Consider the following 18047-nt stretch of genomic DNA (forward strand, 5'->3'; position numbering starts at 1 on the left):
GCGAGGGCTAAACGTCAGGCCTGTGGGAGGAACGCTCTCGCTTGGTTTGCATCCAGAACCACCCCAATAACCTCTATTGTTTGGGTTAGGGTGAGGACAGACTTGTTGACATTCAGAAGAATGCCCAACTGGTCGAACGTGTCTCTGACCATTCGTACCTGTGATTCTAGCTGCTGGCGAGACCGGCCTCATATGAGTCAGTCGTCTAGGTACGGGTAGACATGCACATGATGGCGATGAAGAAAAGCTGCCACAACTGCCATGCATTTGGTGAAGACACGGGGAACTGTGCACAGGCCGAACGGGAGAGACGTGAACTGATAGTGTGTCTTGTTCACCACGAAACGGTGAAAACATCTGTGAGACGCGGTGATTGAAACTTGAAAATAAGCATCCTTCATATCGAGGGCAGCGTACCAGTCTCCCAGATCCAGGGAGGGGATGATTGTGCTCAAGGAGACCATGCGGAATTTCGAGTTGACGATGTACTTGTTGAGTTCCCTGAGGTCCAGAATGAGCGGTAGGCCCCCTTTCGCCTTGGGGACGAGGAAGTAGCGTGAATAGAAGGAAGGAAGCAGAAGTGGATAGACTAGCCTGCCTCTACCGTGCAGCGGACCCACCGGTCTGATGTAATAAGGGACCATGCACGGTAGAAGAGGGATAGACGATTCAGAAAGGGAGGATAACTGGCCGGGATGTGGACTGGTAATCTGTCCTCGTGTGCATCTTCAAAATGGGCGTTTAGGGCCCAGAGGGAGCTTGGACTGTCCCTGTCCCTGCCCAGGAGGAGGACGCGATGGCATAGGCCTAATGTATCTGCTCCTCCTGTGGGAGAAGTCCTGCCTGGGTCTAGCGGGGAAAGACAGCTGCTGGGTGGGCTGGGGCTTAAACGGCTTTCTTTGTGTTGCCGGGGTATGCATGCCGAGAGACTTAATGGTTGTTTCGTGACTCTTTCAGGTTATGTAACCTAGAGTTGGTTTGTTCAGTGAAGAGGCCCTGACCATCGAATGGGAGGTCCTGGATCGTTTGCTGAACTTCCGCTGGGAGACCCAAGGACTGAAACCAGGCGTTATGCCACATGGCGATGGCAGGTGCCAGTGTACACGCTGCTGCGTCCATGGCATCCAGGGAACCTTGAAGAGAAGTCCGGGCCACTAGTCTGCCCTCCTCAGCAATGGCTCCCAGCTCCTGCCGAGAATCAGATGGGAGGAGCTCCTTGAACTTCTAAATAGCAGACCATAAATTATAGCTGAATCTGCTAAGGATCGTGAGCTGATTAGCGATCCAGAGGGAAAGGCCATCCGTATAATAAACCTTTCTCCCAAAGAGATCCAGAGGTTTCACATCTCTTGATTTAGGGTCAGGCCCTTGCTGACCCAGTCTTTCTTTTTCATTTACTGCCTCCACCACCAGAGAGCATGGGGGGGATGGGTAAAGAGATATTCGTACCCCTTAGTAGGGACAAAGTACAGGGGAGTCGCATCTTACGCGGGGATTAGGTTCTGAAGTCAGTGCGTAAGGCAAAAAGCACGTATAGTCATATGCTCATTGAGTGGAACGGAGGGCGGAACCGCCTGCACTACAGTATTTAAATTGTTATTTTTCTCTTTTTTTTCCATTTTGCCGAGCACGTATAGTTAAAATCACGTAAGTTAAATGCGCCTATGATGCGACTCCACTGTACTTTCTTTCTGTCCCTTTGGCCATGGGGGAAACGGAGGCCAGAGTTTGCCAGATTGTCTTGGCATTTGACTGGATGGTCTTTATAATGGGCAAGGCCACCCTAGAGGGCCCTTCCGGTGTCAGAAATGTCCACCATGGGGTCCTCTTCTTCTACCACCTCCTCCACCTGGAGGTTCATGTTTAGGGCCACCCGCCGTAGGAGTTCCTGCAGAGCCCTGTAGTCCATGGGTGGTGGGCCGGATGTGGATGTACCTGCCACTGCCTCATCAGGAGAAGACGAGGAGAACACGATGGGCAGGACCGGGTCTGAGACAGCCCCTTGGTCTACTAGGTCCGGTTCCTCCAGAGCACTGGGTGTAGCCTCCACCAGGGGTGGGGCTGGGTCCAGAATTTGTGTGGGGTCCAGAAGAGGACTGAGGGTTGCCTTGGGGATACGGGACCCCGAATGTGATGGTGGAGGGATGCCAGGAGGGGCACCCTGGGCCTAGTGGTTCACCCAGGGGGTCCAAAACTACCACTGGGGCTGCCAGTGGGGCACTGAAGTGTCCTGTCCGAGATTGCCCAGGCCTGATCGGGGTACCTCCGATGCCTTACCCAACCTAAGGGTGGAATGGGTACCACGAGGAATGGCGAGATCCGGACGGTGAATGGCAGTGCCATTGTGGAGAATGGTACCAGGAGATCAACCAGCACCGAGAAGTTGGGCTTCGCCACAGTGGGGAGCGGCAACGGGAGTGCAACCGTGATCGGTGCCATGCCGGAGAGCGGTGCCGCGATCGGTGTCACGGAGAGGTGCGGTGCCGCTGCACATAATGGTGTTGATCCGAGTGGTGCCGTGAGGTCTCAGATTGTGACCTATATCTCGAGCGGGACCACGACCTATCAGTCGATGACTACCTCAAGCGGGAGCGGCTCTGAGGATAAGGGCTGCAAGACCAGTGCCGCAAGTCGGACCAGTGCTGCAAGTCAGACTGGCACGGAGCATATGTGCAGTGCTGGGACTCAGAGCGGCGTTGGGACTCAGAGTGGCATAGTGATGCTGGTCTGGGGCGGTTTGCTTCTTGACGGTACCGGGGCTCGAGATGGGGCCTTAGGCACCATCATTACAATGAGCCCTCTAGCAGCCTCAAAAGTATCTGGCATAGAGGGTAGCGTGACCTCCTCCACCTGCAGTTGCAGGGAGTCTGGCGATGCAGGGCTTCCCGGGGAGGCGGGGGCCTGTGTGGGTTGAGGCCTCCTGGAGGGTCTGTCGGCCTTATGCCTCTGGTCCGCACCGTGCCCTGCTGGGGTTGAGATGTCCGCCTCAAGCCTTTGTGGAAGCTTTTCCATGGCCTGCTTTTTACAGGTGGCCGGAGAGTGGGAGCGGTGCCGGAGAGAGCGCTTTGGGGTCCCGGGGGACTGCCGGCCCCTAGGAGGGTGTGCCGAGTCCTTTTTTGGTGCTGTAGATGGCACCGCTGGAGGAGCACTTCGCACCAAGGTGCTTGGGGCCAAGTCTTGTGGCGGACAGAGAGCAGACTTCATGAGGAGTTTTAGTCTAATGTCCCTCTCCTTTCTAGTGCAAGGTTTGAACGCCTTGCAAATTTTGCACTTATCCGCCTGATGGGCCTCACCCAGACACTGAAGACAGGAGTCGTGGGGGTCGCCCGTGGGCATAGGCTTGCTGCAGGAGCTACAAGGTTTGAAGCCCTGGGACGGCATGCCCCAGAGCCCCGCAGGGCACTCGTTGAAGGGGGAAAAAAACCCAACTGCTAAAGACTATATTTTACAACTAAAGATAACAATTAACTAACAATGGGTAACGATATACAAAGATAAGTAGAATAGGTAGGGAGTAGTGGAGCACTTGAGAACAAGAGATCACTGTTCCAACAACCATCACCCGTGGTAAGAAGGAACTGAAGGGGGGTCGGGCCAGCAGAGTCATATATAGAGCACCATATCGGTGCCACTCCAGGGGGCTCCACAGCCAGCCCGACGGGTAGCTGCTAGGGAAAAGTTTCCGACATCCGTGCACACAGCAGGCGCACACACCTAACTGGAATTGATATAGGCAAGCACTCGAAGAAGTACCCAATAATAATGGGGGATTTCAACTATCCTCATATTGACAAGGAACGTGTTACCTCTAGGTGTGATGCAGAGATAAAATTCAAGACACCATTTAATGACTGCTTCTTGGAGGAATTCTGGATTTAGTCCTAAGTGGAACACAGGGTCTGGTCTAAGAGACAAATATAGCTGAACTGCTCAGTAACAGCAACAATAATGTAATTAAATTTAACATCCTTGCAGGAGGGAAAATACCAAAGAAACCCACCGCAGTAGCATTTAACTTCAAAAAGAGGAACTAAACAAAAATGAGGAGGCTAGTTAAACAGAAATCAAAAGGAACGGTCACAAGAGTGAAATGCCTGTAAGCTTCATGGAAACTTTAAAAAAACACCATCATAGAGTCTCAAATTATATGTATACCTCACATAAACAAAAGTAGTAAGAGGGTCAAAAAAATGCCACCATGGCTAAACAACAGAGTAGAAGAGGCAGTTAGAGACAAAAAGACATTTTCTAAAAAGTGGAGGTCAAATCCTACTGAGGAAAACAGAAAGGAGCATAATCTCTGGCAAGTGTAAAAGTATAATCAGGCAGGCCTAAAAAGACTTTGAAGAGCAATACCAAAAGCCAAAAAAAAAAAAAAAATTGCTGTTCATTTTTGTAAATACATCAGAAGCAGAAAGCCTGCTAAACAATCAGTGGGGCCACTGGACAACCAAGGTGCTAAAGGAGCACTCAAAGAAGAAAAGGCTGTTACAGAGAAGCTAAATGAATTCTCTGCATTGGTCTTCACTGCAGAGGATGTGAGGAAATTCCCACACCTAAGTCATTTTTTTTAGGTGACAAATCTGAGGTACTGTCTCAGATTGAGGTGTCATTAGAGGAGGTTTTGGAACAAACTGATAAATTAAACAGTAATAAGTCATCAGGACCAGATGATATCACCCAAGAGTTCTGAAGGAACTCAAATATGAAACTGCAGAGACGGGACACTAGATGGGGAGGGCTCTGAGTTACTACAGATAATTCTTTCCCAGGTATCTGCCTGGTGTGTCTTTCCCACATGCTCAGGGTCTAACTCAGGGGTGGACAAACTTTTTGGCCCAAGGGCCACATCTGGGTATGGAAATTGTATGGCAGGCCATGAATGTTCATGAAATTTGGGGTTGGAGTGTGGGAGGGGGTGAGGGCTCCAGCTGGGGGTGCGGGCTCTGGGGTGGGGAACCCAGGACATGCCCTGCAAATCCCAGGAAGAGCAGATATGGGCTAGACAGGAACTGCATCCCAGTGCTGGGATTACAGCTGTGTCTAGGTCTCTAATGGAGAAATCACTTGCTTAGACAATGGCCAAGGAACTATAAAAGCACTGTGAAACTCAGAAAATAACAAATACAATTCACTAACCCAAGGATTCTGAAACACCCCCTACTGTGGAACACAACACACACTGTATTGCCCAGCCCCCATCTCCTCACTCATGATCACTTATCATCACTATGGCAACTGCAGCAGGCCCCTACGTGGAAAAGTGAAAGTATCTAGCATATTTTAACAGTCTCTGAAGACCTAAGTGCTTTGTCCTTTGTGACAAAGATTACTTATGCTGTGTCCTTTGGACTTCATCTCCTCTTCCTGCCCCCTCCATTCTGCTCCCCTCTCCCTAGACATTCCCGTCCCTTGTCCCCCTTCTCCCCTCAACGTGCTTGCCAGCTACCCCATTCCCTGGTCCCCTTGGCACTCCTCTAGGGCCTGCTGGTGGCTCAAAGCTCTAGTCTCATTGGTCACTCTGGCCCATGAGGAAAGCTCCTGCTTCCTCTCCACCTCTGCTTATATAGCAGTGACCTCAGTGTAGGCACCTAAGCTCATTCCAAATTGTTGGTTTTTTATAAGGAAGAGCCCAGCCAACAATAGATGCAACTAGAAACAGGAAGAAGAGCCGGCTCCATGTGACCAGTTAGTGCTCTGCGGGCCACAATCTGGGAGTGTTCGCCCTACCCTAAAAACTGCCTTTCTTTTGCTCCTAGGAAAAGTGAAAGCATCTCTGTCCTCCTTTCTCTGCCTCTGCGGGAGGAACAGTGCGTTTGCCCCCTGCCACAAGAGAGACGAGGCCAGAGATGTACCCTCTTTCCTCTGGAGCATGCTGCATAAGAAAGAAATGTCACATAAATTCGGATACTGAGTAAATTCCATGACACTCTGCCAGCAGTAGGAACCCCTCAAACTCCAACCTTGACTCAGGTAGCAGGAAGCAAGAGCATTTGAAAGTCAAGGCACCAGAGATCTGTCTGCCAGAGAGCTTTAGTATCCCTGAAGTGCAGTTTTATGGTGAAATATTTTATAGCTCAATACCGGAGACCAGAGTTAGGGGACTCTCTCATCCTAACAGAGCAGGTGTGACTGGGAGAGGGGCACAACAAACCAGGGGAGGGTTGCCCTCACCACACCAGCACCTCCTGCAGAGCTAGTTAGGAGGGGAGCTCTGCCTGCTGTCAGCACATGAGGTCTCAGACCTAGAGAAGGGCAGGGTCTCGGTGAAGAAAACCCCACCATGCACATACCGTATGGCAGCATGCTGTGCACCTGGCTGCCCTCCTCCCACATGGGCGGCTGCCTTTTAGTGGGGATACACTTGCAGAACGTGGAAAGTGCTTTAGTCCCAACACAGTAACAGGCACTATGGGAGAAGTCACAGGTTGTTTCCAGGAAAGGGCTGGAGCAGGGAACTTCCTCACAGCGGCATGGTATGGGGTGCGGGGGAGCACAAACTTGCTGGCCTTTCATCAAAGCTTGGTGTTACAGACACAATCTAGCATCATTGTCGAGCATTGACTAGCCTTGCAGACACCCAGCTGTGAAGGGCCAGGGGCACAGGGAAGCTGTGGAGACTGATGGGGGCTACACTCCAGCTCAGCTTCTACTGGATTTCAGCTAGGACAAGCCATGCAGAAAAGTGACTTCCTGTTCCTCGTGCCAGCAAAGGGAGATACCTGGATGGTTATTGTTCCCTTCTCGCTGTCTGTCTGCAGGTGAATCTCCATCTCTGGTAAGACCTTCCCTTCAGACATCAGCTTATGACGCAGCTTTTCCAGCGCATCACTGCCATTGGAGATCAGTTCCCGGATAAACACCTAGGGAAGGAACGTTGGTATGTACTGCAGCCTCTGTCTAGCCAGCAGTGCTCCCAGCCAGCTGCATGGCACCCCCACAGTGGTCAGGGCACGCTGCTGGCTTGTACGCAGGTTTTTATCCCAACAGAGGAACTTGTCCGGAGGGATAGACATACAGACTGCAACACTCTAGGTGTGGCCATGTCACAGCCCCTAAACGGGGTACTAGAAGAGGAGGGGTTTGAGGACAGCATTTTTTACGCTGGCACTGTTGGCTCCTATGGAAAGAACATGGGGGTTTTGGCACTTCAGTCTTCTGAGTGATACTGATGCCAGAACCCCAGAGTGCATCCTTTCCAATGAAGCCAGAAGTCTCAGAGTGAAGCTTCCTGTCCCAAACATGGCTGGATTGTGTGTATAGGCAAAGCCTTAGTCAAAAATCTGGAGCACACCCCATTCTCGCCACATCTGCCAGCAAGGACAGGGCAGCCTTCCATCGATCCCTGCATTTAAAATGCTACACTAAAGAGCTAAGGGGGGAAAATGGCCAGTAAAAGGAAGGGGATAGTTCCAGCATGCTAGCACAGCACTGTCTTGACTCCGTTAGCTCCATCGGGCTGGAACTCTACATGCAGTGCAGCACAGAGCTGACTGTATTTCTCCATTTAGTGGTGTGGGGGCTGGTTTGTTTAAACTTGGTGCTAAAACACAGCCAATTGCCAGAGCCAGAACAGGCCCACTGAGTCATCTGGATGTATTTACACATGAAATTAAAAACATACTCTAAAGGTTTCAATGGAAGCTTGGAGCGTGACCAGCCCAGGGTCTATTGGGAAGTCAAGCAGGCATTCCCACTGCAAGGACAGTGTCTGGCTCTGACACAGACTTATATATACATGGCTTTGCCAACAGAAACTTCACCAGCATCAGTAGGATTAGTAGGTAACCTACCTCCTTCTCCGAGTACAAGGAACGTGCAACAATGTCCAACAGCTTCTTCGTCTCTGCCTGGAACTCATGTTTGGAGGCTTCTCCTAGAATTAATCACACACACGTATACCCAAGGGCATTTCACACAGTTCTCTCATACAGGAAAAGCACACACAGCCTCACCAATGTGCCTCAGCTGCTCAGGGCCCTGGCTAGGCGTGGCAGGGGATATGGGCATCTATGGCCTCCACAGAGACTGCCAACAAAGGCGCTATTTATTTCCAAATGTGAGAATGGTTTTTGCCATGTGGGCACCCTGTCAGCTGAGACAACACACAGATGGCAGAACGGCCATTAGACGATATATTATGTGAGTTTAGGTCACTACATGTCTGGGCTGAAGCTGAACCAGTGACCAGAGGTGAAAAATTACACTCCATTCCCGATCCATGGAGCCATCCAATCTCCAAATCTTCATCTCTAAAAATGCCTTCCCCTGTTTCATAGCCAATCTTACACCATCTCACTGTTAGAGCACCATGCGCTGCCAGATGTGAGCCCTCACTGTTGTTCCAAAAGAGGCTGGTGGGGAAAGGGAGCTCCGTGTAAAGGAGCTATCTGCAAACACTGCACTCATGGAGCTTCAACGAGTGCCCAACATAAAAAACATACTCTGAGTAAAACAGAAGAAGCCATTGTGTTAATCTGGCACCTCTCTGCTGAAGCACCCTCGACACTGCACACACCCCGCTAATTGATATGCTTAATCCTACTGAATGACAACAGCATCTCAAAGAGAACAACACTTTACAAAATGCTTCTCTCAAGAGGCTCTCTTTCAGGCTCTTTTTAAAGCCCTGATCTTTGTCATTTCCTATGCTAGACACACTTAAGACCCTACGGAGCACAGTCAAAGTTACCTGTGACCTGTCACATGTCTGCAGCTGCTTGCAGACAAAACCCCAGATTCTCTGACCCGAGAGGGCAAGATGATGGGTGCAGGGGGCAGTAGACACTCAATGGGTGCAGAGAGACCAAGTTCATTTAGGAGCTTCATAGCCCTGGATCTTCAAAAATACAAGGTGTACGGAAAAGGCCTTGGAATATTGAGTTTAAGATGCTATTTCTGTGTTCAGGTAACTCACATGAGTTTGTTTTAGAGCAGCTCTGCTTGGAGGTAGGCAAAGCAATTAGTTCTAACTAAAGGGATGACAGCATGATTTTAATCAGAGATCTTCATCATCAAAAGTAATGAGCTGGGCAGACACAGTTCATTTATGTAACAATAAATGTAATCACAGGCAAGAGGCAGGTCCTTTGGAACCCCCTACCTACACACTCAAAAGTTACATCCACCAGAGCACAGTGCAGGCTTCTGCCAGGCTGCAACTGGAAAGGCGTGACTCTCTCACTCTTAAATAATTTTATTTCTCAACAGGTTCATGCTTCCTGAGAGATATTGAGAGGGTACAGGGCTGAACCTGTTCCTCCTGTTTTATTCTTCACTCTGTATTTACTACTTTGATAGAGGGACGTTTGCCTTGTTGTGTTCATTCTGGTGATTTTATTTTTGCTAGGGTACCTGGAAGTCCTTGACCACGAGACTCCAAGAATTTACTCTTATTGAAGCATCAATGACAATCTTCCACAAGTCCCGAAAGTCCATCCCAAAAGCCATTCTAACTGATGGGATGACAAACACCTGCACTTCTCCCCCTCCAGAGGTACCTTGGGAGATAGGCCCAAGCTCCTGCTCTCCCAATTAGGCCCTGTTTTGCCAAGGTTGGGTTTTCAATGCACCCCAAGAGACTTTCTTACAGTGATATCCCCGGCCTCTGCTCACCTTTTACATTCTCTGTATTGCTGATGATGATGTGCAGGGGCTCCTCTTCCTTGTTCTCAGCTGCTTGGGTACTGTACTTCTGCCCAGCGAGAATACTGAAGGCAGCTAAGTTGTGCCGTGGGACTGGGAAATGGAGGGCTGCTCTCTGAAGACATGCGGTTCCTCTTCCTAGAAGATGCAATTCAAGTGGTTTTAGTCTAAATCATACATATTAGAGATAGGAAAGCTCTATCAAGGTCACAATTCCCTTTCCCGGGGGGCTAATGCAGGATTGCTCCCTAAGGTACACTGTCCTATGCATTGTCCAGTTGAGTTTTCAATCCCCACGTGATTGGGGTCTGGCCGGAGCCTGGGCTCTGAGACCCAGCAAGCGGGGGGTGTCTCAGAGCTGAGTCCAAATGTCGCATTGCTATTTTTAGCCCCATAGCGCGAGCCCAAGTAAATTGACCCACGCTCTGAGACTTGCTGCTGGGGGTCTTTTTTCTGCAGTGTAAAGATACCCATATATTTTACTGACAGAAAGTTTTTCTACTACCAAACCTGTTTTCCTTTGCTCGGTTACATTTCATTACTCCTGGTTACATGCCTTTTGACCACCCCCCTATAGAATTCTACTCCAATTTGGCCCTCATACCTGGTAGTTTATGATACTGGCAGTAAACATTCAACCCTGAGCTCTCAAAGATGCCTCTTTTGGCAGAGTGTAGCTACTGGTCAGAATGCCAGAATCACGCCCCCAGGGCAGAGCCAGTTTTAGGAGTAAACAGTACATGCTGCCTCTCAGGGTCTTATCAGAAGCATGAGTCACAACCCGGCTAATGACAGCTAATTCCACTACCTCCACTAGGAACATAGGAATTGCCAGCATTGTCATATTCTTGCACCGTCTGACTTAGCTAAGTGGATTATAGAAGACCCTCTTCTGTTTGGCTGACAATGAAACGAAGACAAACACTGGCTACTAACCAACATTTGCAGCACTTGGCAGATACAAAGCACTGTCTGATATTAGTGCTCAGTGTGATTGTCTATGTTGTGAAGACAAAAGGAAATGGTGCTAGAATGATGTTCCAATCTAGAAGGCAAGGCAAAGGTGGGTGAACATGCATGCAGCCACATAACCACATATTCAAGCCGGTTTCAGAAGGACTGGGTTATGCCAGTTGTACAGGGAAATGATGGTGTATAAGAACCTCAAAAGGCCCTTTTCAGAGAGCTTGAGATCCAACAGGCCCTGTAACACACACAAGCGATTCCCAGACTTTACTTCCTCCAGATTTCCACTGTGTATTTTACACCTAATGAGCAGCAAACTCTGCTGCATTCCATTTGCCAGGATTGAGTGGTCCTGGGGCTGAGGGGAAATCACCAGGCAGAGGAGGGTGTATTAACTCATCTCCTCCATGACAAAGGATACAAAATGGAATAGGAATGCTCTGGCAAGTGGATGAGTGGTTTTCCACCCTTCGCCACTCTAGCCCAGCATTAAGCTGCAGCTTGCCCCACACTGCGAGTGGCAGAGCCTCCTTGGGGCCAGGTGGGGAGAGGGAGAGAACCTGGTCAAGCCACAAAAGCCAGGAGCAGGCAGCAGCAGGCAATACTGGGCTTTTACAAAAATTCTTTTTTGCCCGTAGGCTGTTTCGTCAGCCAAGCGAACTCCAGGCCCAAGTCTGTTATAAAGGCCTTTACCTTTGGGCCCCATTCACTATTTACTGTTTACAACAACAGGTACAAACAAAATAAAACTATCCAACCAAAAATGCTGATTAGAATCCCAAGAACCTTGCTGCCTGTATCAGCCAGTGCCTGGGCCACCATAGCCCCCTCCCCTGGTACCCCTTTGGATTCAGCTTCCTCTTCCAGCCATGTGATAGGCAGAGATCTCTTAACCCTTTCCAGGCTGCCACTTTTACCTCATCATAGTACCTGATACAAGTTACCACCCTTTACCCCTCAAACCCTAGGCTGAGTCGGTTATCAACCCCAAATAGTCCCTTACCATGTCTCCCATTCAAAAACAGTTCCAAGTCATGATGCACTTTTCCAGCCAGAACTCCCAATTATTTCTCAATAGTTCTGTCCTTAAAGAGTCTGTGAATAGCTCTTATGCACTTGAATGCCTCCTACACCTGTAACTGTTTTGCTGTATCACACACAGTTCTGCCTCACTGTTCAAGCAAAGGTCTGTAGCCTTCATTCCAATGCATTTGTTGGACTGATCCAAGAAAATGAAGAAAAAGCCCACATGAATGAGGATCTAAGAACCAGAGAGTGAACCAGTCCATCACACTAAGAGAAGGGTCAATTCAGAAAGAGACACAGGCAATGCCTGAGCCAGCCTGGGCTTTACAATCTGACATTTTAACCCTGTGGTGCAGAGCAAAAAGAAAAATCTGCAAATACACCTACACTCAGGAATCAAGGGCTATGAAAGGAGCTTTGCCCAGTCACTGCCTCCAGTGAGCCAAAAGGAAAAACAATCCATTGGCATTTTCCTCCCATTTTCAAGTCAGCTTCTGTCATCGGGTTTACAAACAGCAAGTCCTGAGAGTCTATTCACCCAACATACACAAACAGAATGCTGCCCCCACACACACGTGCTGGATCTCTCTGGAAACCTCAAATATTTATAATTCTTGGCCTAGTCACATCTTCTGCATCTGTCTCTCCAAAGCACAATGAATAAATCATCAATCAATTCCAAGATTATGTTTGGATCTGTATAACATTTGGTCTTAATAGCATTAATTAATAGCTGGCATTGTGTCAGCCAAAGACGAAAATTGTTAAATTCAAGCTGCAGCTTTTTTAGATTATTCGCCTCCTGTGAAACCCCTACTTGGCCAGCAGAGGAGGGACTCCTGGCAATTTCAAGACACAGAACCGTGGCCATTTATATATGCAGAGTGAGAGAGAAAGCGCTCTCTGAACTAGCAAGGAAAAGCCACACACACAAAAACAGCTTGGGAAGCAAAGCTCCTGACACCAGAGACAAAGTGGAATTAACTCACATGCCTTGTCTAGCTTTGGAGATCAGCCGCAAGCTGTGCCATGTTAGATCATGACGTATTAGGGATGGAGCTTTTGGGTGGTCAGGAAGCCTCCAAGGGATGCCACCACTATCCTGTTTGTACCACATTTGAAGGGGAAACAGATACATCACTTTCAAACTGATATTTTTCAGTGACTTCCAAGTCACCTTCCCCTACGATCCCAGGTGCATAGGCTCTCCACTCAGATGGGGAATACACCAAAGGGAATGTCTGGGCTCATAAACCCAAAACAGAGAAACAAACAAAATCTCTCACACTCACACAGCATCTTTCATCCCAAACTGTGCAGGAGCCCACAGCACGTTGCAAACTCAAAACGATCACTTCCCCCACTTCTGAAGCGCAGCCTCCATGGAAGTAAAACATGGCAGCTATTCAGCAGTGCACAGCACCACTATCCAGAAGGTCAGGACAGGAAATAAAGAGTGATACAGCGTACAGCTGAAAATGAAGGGAGAGTTGAAGTCAGCACAATTTGCCACAATGACCCTACTGCAATATGGCCAGGCTACCACCCTGAGACTTAAAAAAAAAAAAAAAAAAAAAAAAAAAAAGACCCATGGGATCTTTCCTAATGAGTACTCAAGAAATCAGTTTGCATCATATCTGAAGAAAGGGGTCTCCAATAGGACAGGGTCTCCCATCATGCTGGGACATAGTTCAGTACGAACCCAGAGAGAAAAGTGCCACCTACATAATTGCCAACATTAAGGCCTGGTCTACATTCGAAAATTAGGTTGGTTTAATTACTTGGGGAAAAATCCACCCCCCAAGCAACGCTGTTAAGCTGACTAAAGTCCCACGTAGACAGCACTAGGTCAATGAAAGAATTCTTCTGTCAACTTAGCTACTGCCTCTCAAGGAGGTGGATTATCTAGGCTAACAGAAGAACCCTTCCAGTCAGCATAGGAAGCGTCTACACTGAAGTACTACAGCTCTGCAGCTGTGCCGCTGTAGCATTTGAAGTGTAGACAAGCCCAAAAGCAGTGGTTTTCAAACTTTTTAGGCTATGTACCCCTTTCCATATAATGTAGTCTACTATGTATCCCCTTCTGAGATAGGATCATAATATACCTATGATTAGATTGCCAAGTCTTACTAAATAAAGTGTATTGTCCCCCATTACAGGATTTTTCTTGCATACCACCTGACGAGAGCTGACATACTCTTAGGGGACTCATACCCAAGTCTGAAAACCACTGCTCTAAAGTATTCCTGAGAAGTCTCCCATTCAAGTACTGCGCAGGCCTCAACCTGCTTAAGTGACGAGATCTGACAAGATTGCAGTCGAGCCTGGTATGGATGAAGAGAAGATGTGACAGCCTTTCTAAGCAGGGGCAGTCATCTCTCTTGCATCACTTTAATTCAGCCTATAAGCTTGTGTATACTTAAAACATTGCAGCGGTACAGCAGTACCACTACAGCACTTCAGTGTGGACACTACCCACACTGCCTGGAGGGGTTCTCCTGTCAGCATAGATAATCCACATCCTTGAGAGGCGGTAGCTAGGTCAATGGAAGAGCACTGTCTACATGAGGACTTAGGTCAGCTTAACTATGCTGCTCAGGGGTGTGGATTTTTCACTTGCCTGAGCAACGTAGTTATGCCGCCCTAATTTTCTGATGTAGATGAGGCCTATGTCACTGTCCTCATTTCCCACCCCCCAGAGCAGGGCACACCCTTGGCTCTTTCCAGCAGGCCTCAAGGACATTTTTAAAAGACGACATTCAGGGAGTGCTTGAGCGGGATGCAGACCAAACTACCCAATCCCAGACACACAGCTTCCTCCTCAGATATGACTGCTAACAAGCCATCGAGTATTCCCTCTATAGATGAGATGAACTGCCCAGAAATGTTGAAGCCACTCAGCAGTGCAATAAATCTAATGACTTGTCTGATATTGGCCTTATCTGTACTAGGGTTTCCTGTCACATCTCTTCCTCATACCACAAAGGGAATTCATAGACCACAGTGACAGCCTACAAAGCAGCAGCATCAAGCCATTTGGTGATTAGGAGCCACACAAACTCCAAGGAAACCATGATGAGCAGAGGCTGCTAAGAGCCCAGCATACAGGGAGATTCAGGGAGGAAGCTGCCAAAACCCACTACTTCTTGCATTTTACTGCACTTGAAACTCACCAGCACACTCTCATTAACTCTGATACCATTCGCAGGCTTGACAATGCAGCTGTAAGAAAGCAAGGGAAGTAGCAACTGGTATCACAGTATATGAGCTTTCAGATTCCCTTAGCCTGTCATCTTGTCAGATCTCTTAAGCATGGTCAGTATTCGCCTAGGAAATTTCCAAGGCCTTTAAACCCAAAGCCAGTTCCTTGGAAGTTCCCCTCATAGTGGTCACTGCCACAGCATGGTGCTGGCAGGCAGGGCTAGATTTTGGATGAGATGTGAAACTCAAATCCTGACCATCTCTAGTCATTTAAAAAAATCCTGTGGCACTTTTGCAAGCACAGGAGTGCTAACTTCCAACTTCCTGATCAAGTTAAACTGGAATAGATATTTTCTAATCTAAATAAGATCCCCCTGAAGTTTCAATGGCATAGTTTATTCTGCCACAAACTGACTGGAATTATAGATGGAAAAAACCATTTGGTAATCCATGCTATCACCCTGCCCCCAATCCCATTTCCTACCACAAATTTTCAGATGGGTTGTCTACTTCTCCAGTATCTCAGTTCTGGCCATCCCATTACAGCAGGGGTAGGCAACCTATGGCACGTGTGCCAAAAGCGGCATGCGAGCTGATTTTCAGTGGCACTCATACTGCCCTGGTCCTGGCCACCGGTCCAGGGGGCTCTGCATTTTAATTTAATTTTAAATGAAGCTTCTTAAACATTTTAAAACCCTTATTTACTTTACATACAACAATAGTTTAGTTATATATTATAGACTTATAGAAAGAGACCTTCTAAAAAGGTTAAAATGTATTACTGGCACACGAAACCTTAAATTAGAGTGAATAAATGAATGCTCGGCACACCACTTCTGAAAGGTTGTCAACCACTGCATTACAGTGTAGTCCCGATTATCAGAATAGCAAGGGGGACACAGATTTTATTTGGATAATTGGGAGCTTGAATAATGAAGGGGCAGGAAGCAGGAGCTATTCAGCAACGGGGTGGCCTTGCCCATGGCAAGGTGCTAGTCATCCTCACACTCCTGGCCAGGGGTCCCTGCTCTGCCCCACCAGAACCACAGCCTCTCCCCCACCCAGTGCCTGCAGGGATCAGATGTCATCAGCCCAGCAGCAGCACAGGGAGCCCTCTGCAACTCTGCTGTCATAGTCCCACTCGTTCACTCCTGTGACAGGATGGCTCCCTATGCTGCCACAGGAGCCATTCACTAGCAGGGTGACCTCCCGCACACCCAGCGGCTCCTCCTCCTCACAGTTTGGGCCGGGGAGGTGTGTCTGCTCCGTTATGTGAACCTCAATATTATCCGATTCTCTTCCTTGTCCCCCAGCATGAGATTCCTGCTGGGAGGCAAGGAAGGGATTTGGATAATGCAGAGGTTCAAATAGGGTTTTGGATATAAGGGACTATACTGTATTCCTAAACTGTGTGCCTCAGTTACTCTTGTGTACCACCCTAAATAAATCCTTTTCCTCCTTGGCATTTACATTCTTCACATATTTGCTGCTTAGTCAAGCGATATCCAATAAGAGCTAACTGTCTCAGTCAGCTCCTTCAGGCCCTGAACATTTATGTTTCTCTTCTCCGAACGCTCTACAGTCTGCCATAATCTATAATCTGTCTGGAACCGAAGTGCCCAGACAGAGAGTGCAATGGCCTAGGTGCAATGGTATCATGGACATATGGAGGGACTATGACCTCCCTGCTCTATTTCCTTTCCCAGATCATTATGTATTACTATTTGTTAATCATTGACAATGTGCTCAAACCTGTAAAAACTACAACACAGCCTCACTCCCAAAGAGTAATCTAGTCAGCTAGGGTTGTGTAGTTTCTGGTAACTGACCAATGGGTAATACCTACAGACTGTAAAGCAACTTGGAGTCCAGTTCTTCTGACTGGAAAGAATGTATTACTACAGCCTTTTAACTCTGGAGAACTGAGTATACTAGAGTCAAGTGAAAAGTGAAATAAATGTTTTGGTGTAAGTATAGAACCAAGTAATTGTCACCAGATGTTAAGAGAGACTAACACAACCAGCAGCCCTTGAGAGAAACAAAAGAGCTTACAAGGGCTTTGTCATGACTCTAGAAGACCCAAATTCACATCTCAAGGGATGCTACAGATCAGCGATGGGGTGCATTAGCAGAGGTAAACTTTCACAGCCCCCGCCTGCTCTAACAAGCCCCAGTTCAGCAAAACACCTATGCACTTTCTAAAATTAAGCATGTGCTTCAAGGCTATTGAAGTTAATGTGACTTAACACTGTTGCCTGATTTAGGGTGTTAATAATATTAATTTGGATAGTATGCGTTTTAGGTTTGCCAGTCTGTTTGATCAGAAGATAAAAGTTCTTGTCCTGAATCAGGCTCCACAGAATTTACAAAGGACCCTCGGGGGTATGACAGGAAGCTCACACTGAGACAGATATAGCCATAAAGACTTTTTATTAAAATCAATGAAATAGTAAGTAAATGGTAAAATAATCAGAGTTACAAAGTTACAATTGCATTACTGCTATTCAAAAGATACATATGGTATTATATGCTACAAAGCTTTGGTTAAAATACTCACACCCTTTCTTTATAACCTGGTGATAAGAGACACAGGACCCTGGGCGGTTCAGGTTTCTCAATTCTTGAGTGAGAGATGCAGAGCTTAAAAGAAGCTAATGCTAAGAGCTATCAAAGCTAACTTAGAGTTTACTTAACTAACAAACAAACAAAATTAAGAACAAAAGCTTCTGGAAAACCAAGCTTAGCCTAGTGCCCTTGGAACTTAAAGTTTGAAAAGAACGAGTACAGACTATTAAAGTTAGTAGTGTCGTGTCTAGAGAGGGATAGATAGTCTAGCCAGGTGGGTCACCTCTTTTATAGGGTACAAGTGCCAGAAATCCTTCCTCCTATGCCCAAAATTTCATTCGGCACCCACAAAAATGTTAGGGTACCCTTACTTCATAGGCTAGTATGTATGTGCATATTGATGACATGTACCTACGCACATGTTATTTTTGTTCTTTTTAGTCATTTCAGTTCTTTCCTTGTGGTGTACCTGTTAAGTCTGTGGGTACAAACTTGAAAATCCCCCTACCATTCTTCCATTATCTGTCTGTCTAGGTAAGAGGTCTTAGACATATGCGTGGGTACTTATCTAGTTAAAAGGTCTCAATATAGGCCAACTTTGCTATCTGGGTGAAAGGTCCCAGATATAGATATACTAACTTTGC

General features: G+C 47.6%; 1 protein-coding gene across 1 annotated transcript in view; it reads right to left on the reverse strand.

Annotated features, from left to right (window-relative positions):
• Positions 1 to 18047, reverse strand: part of TRAP1 (TNF receptor associated protein 1) — a 65663-nt gene that overhangs the window by 43286 nt on the left and 4330 nt on the right. The window contains exons 2-4 of the mRNA XM_054041608.1: positions 9616 to 9783; positions 7794 to 7876; positions 6723 to 6863 (exon numbers count right to left, since the gene is read on the reverse strand). Of these exons, the coding sequence (XP_053897583.1) occupies positions 6723 to 6863; positions 7794 to 7876; positions 9616 to 9783 (392 nt within the window). The remainder of the gene's footprint in view (positions 1 to 6722; positions 6864 to 7793; positions 7877 to 9615; positions 9784 to 18047) is intronic.

Source organism: Malaclemys terrapin, chromosome 10 (assembly GCF_027887155.1).
Source record: "Malaclemys terrapin pileata isolate rMalTer1 chromosome 10, rMalTer1.hap1, whole genome shotgun sequence".
Taxonomy (NCBI): Eukaryota; Metazoa; Chordata; order Testudines; family Emydidae; genus Malaclemys; species Malaclemys terrapin.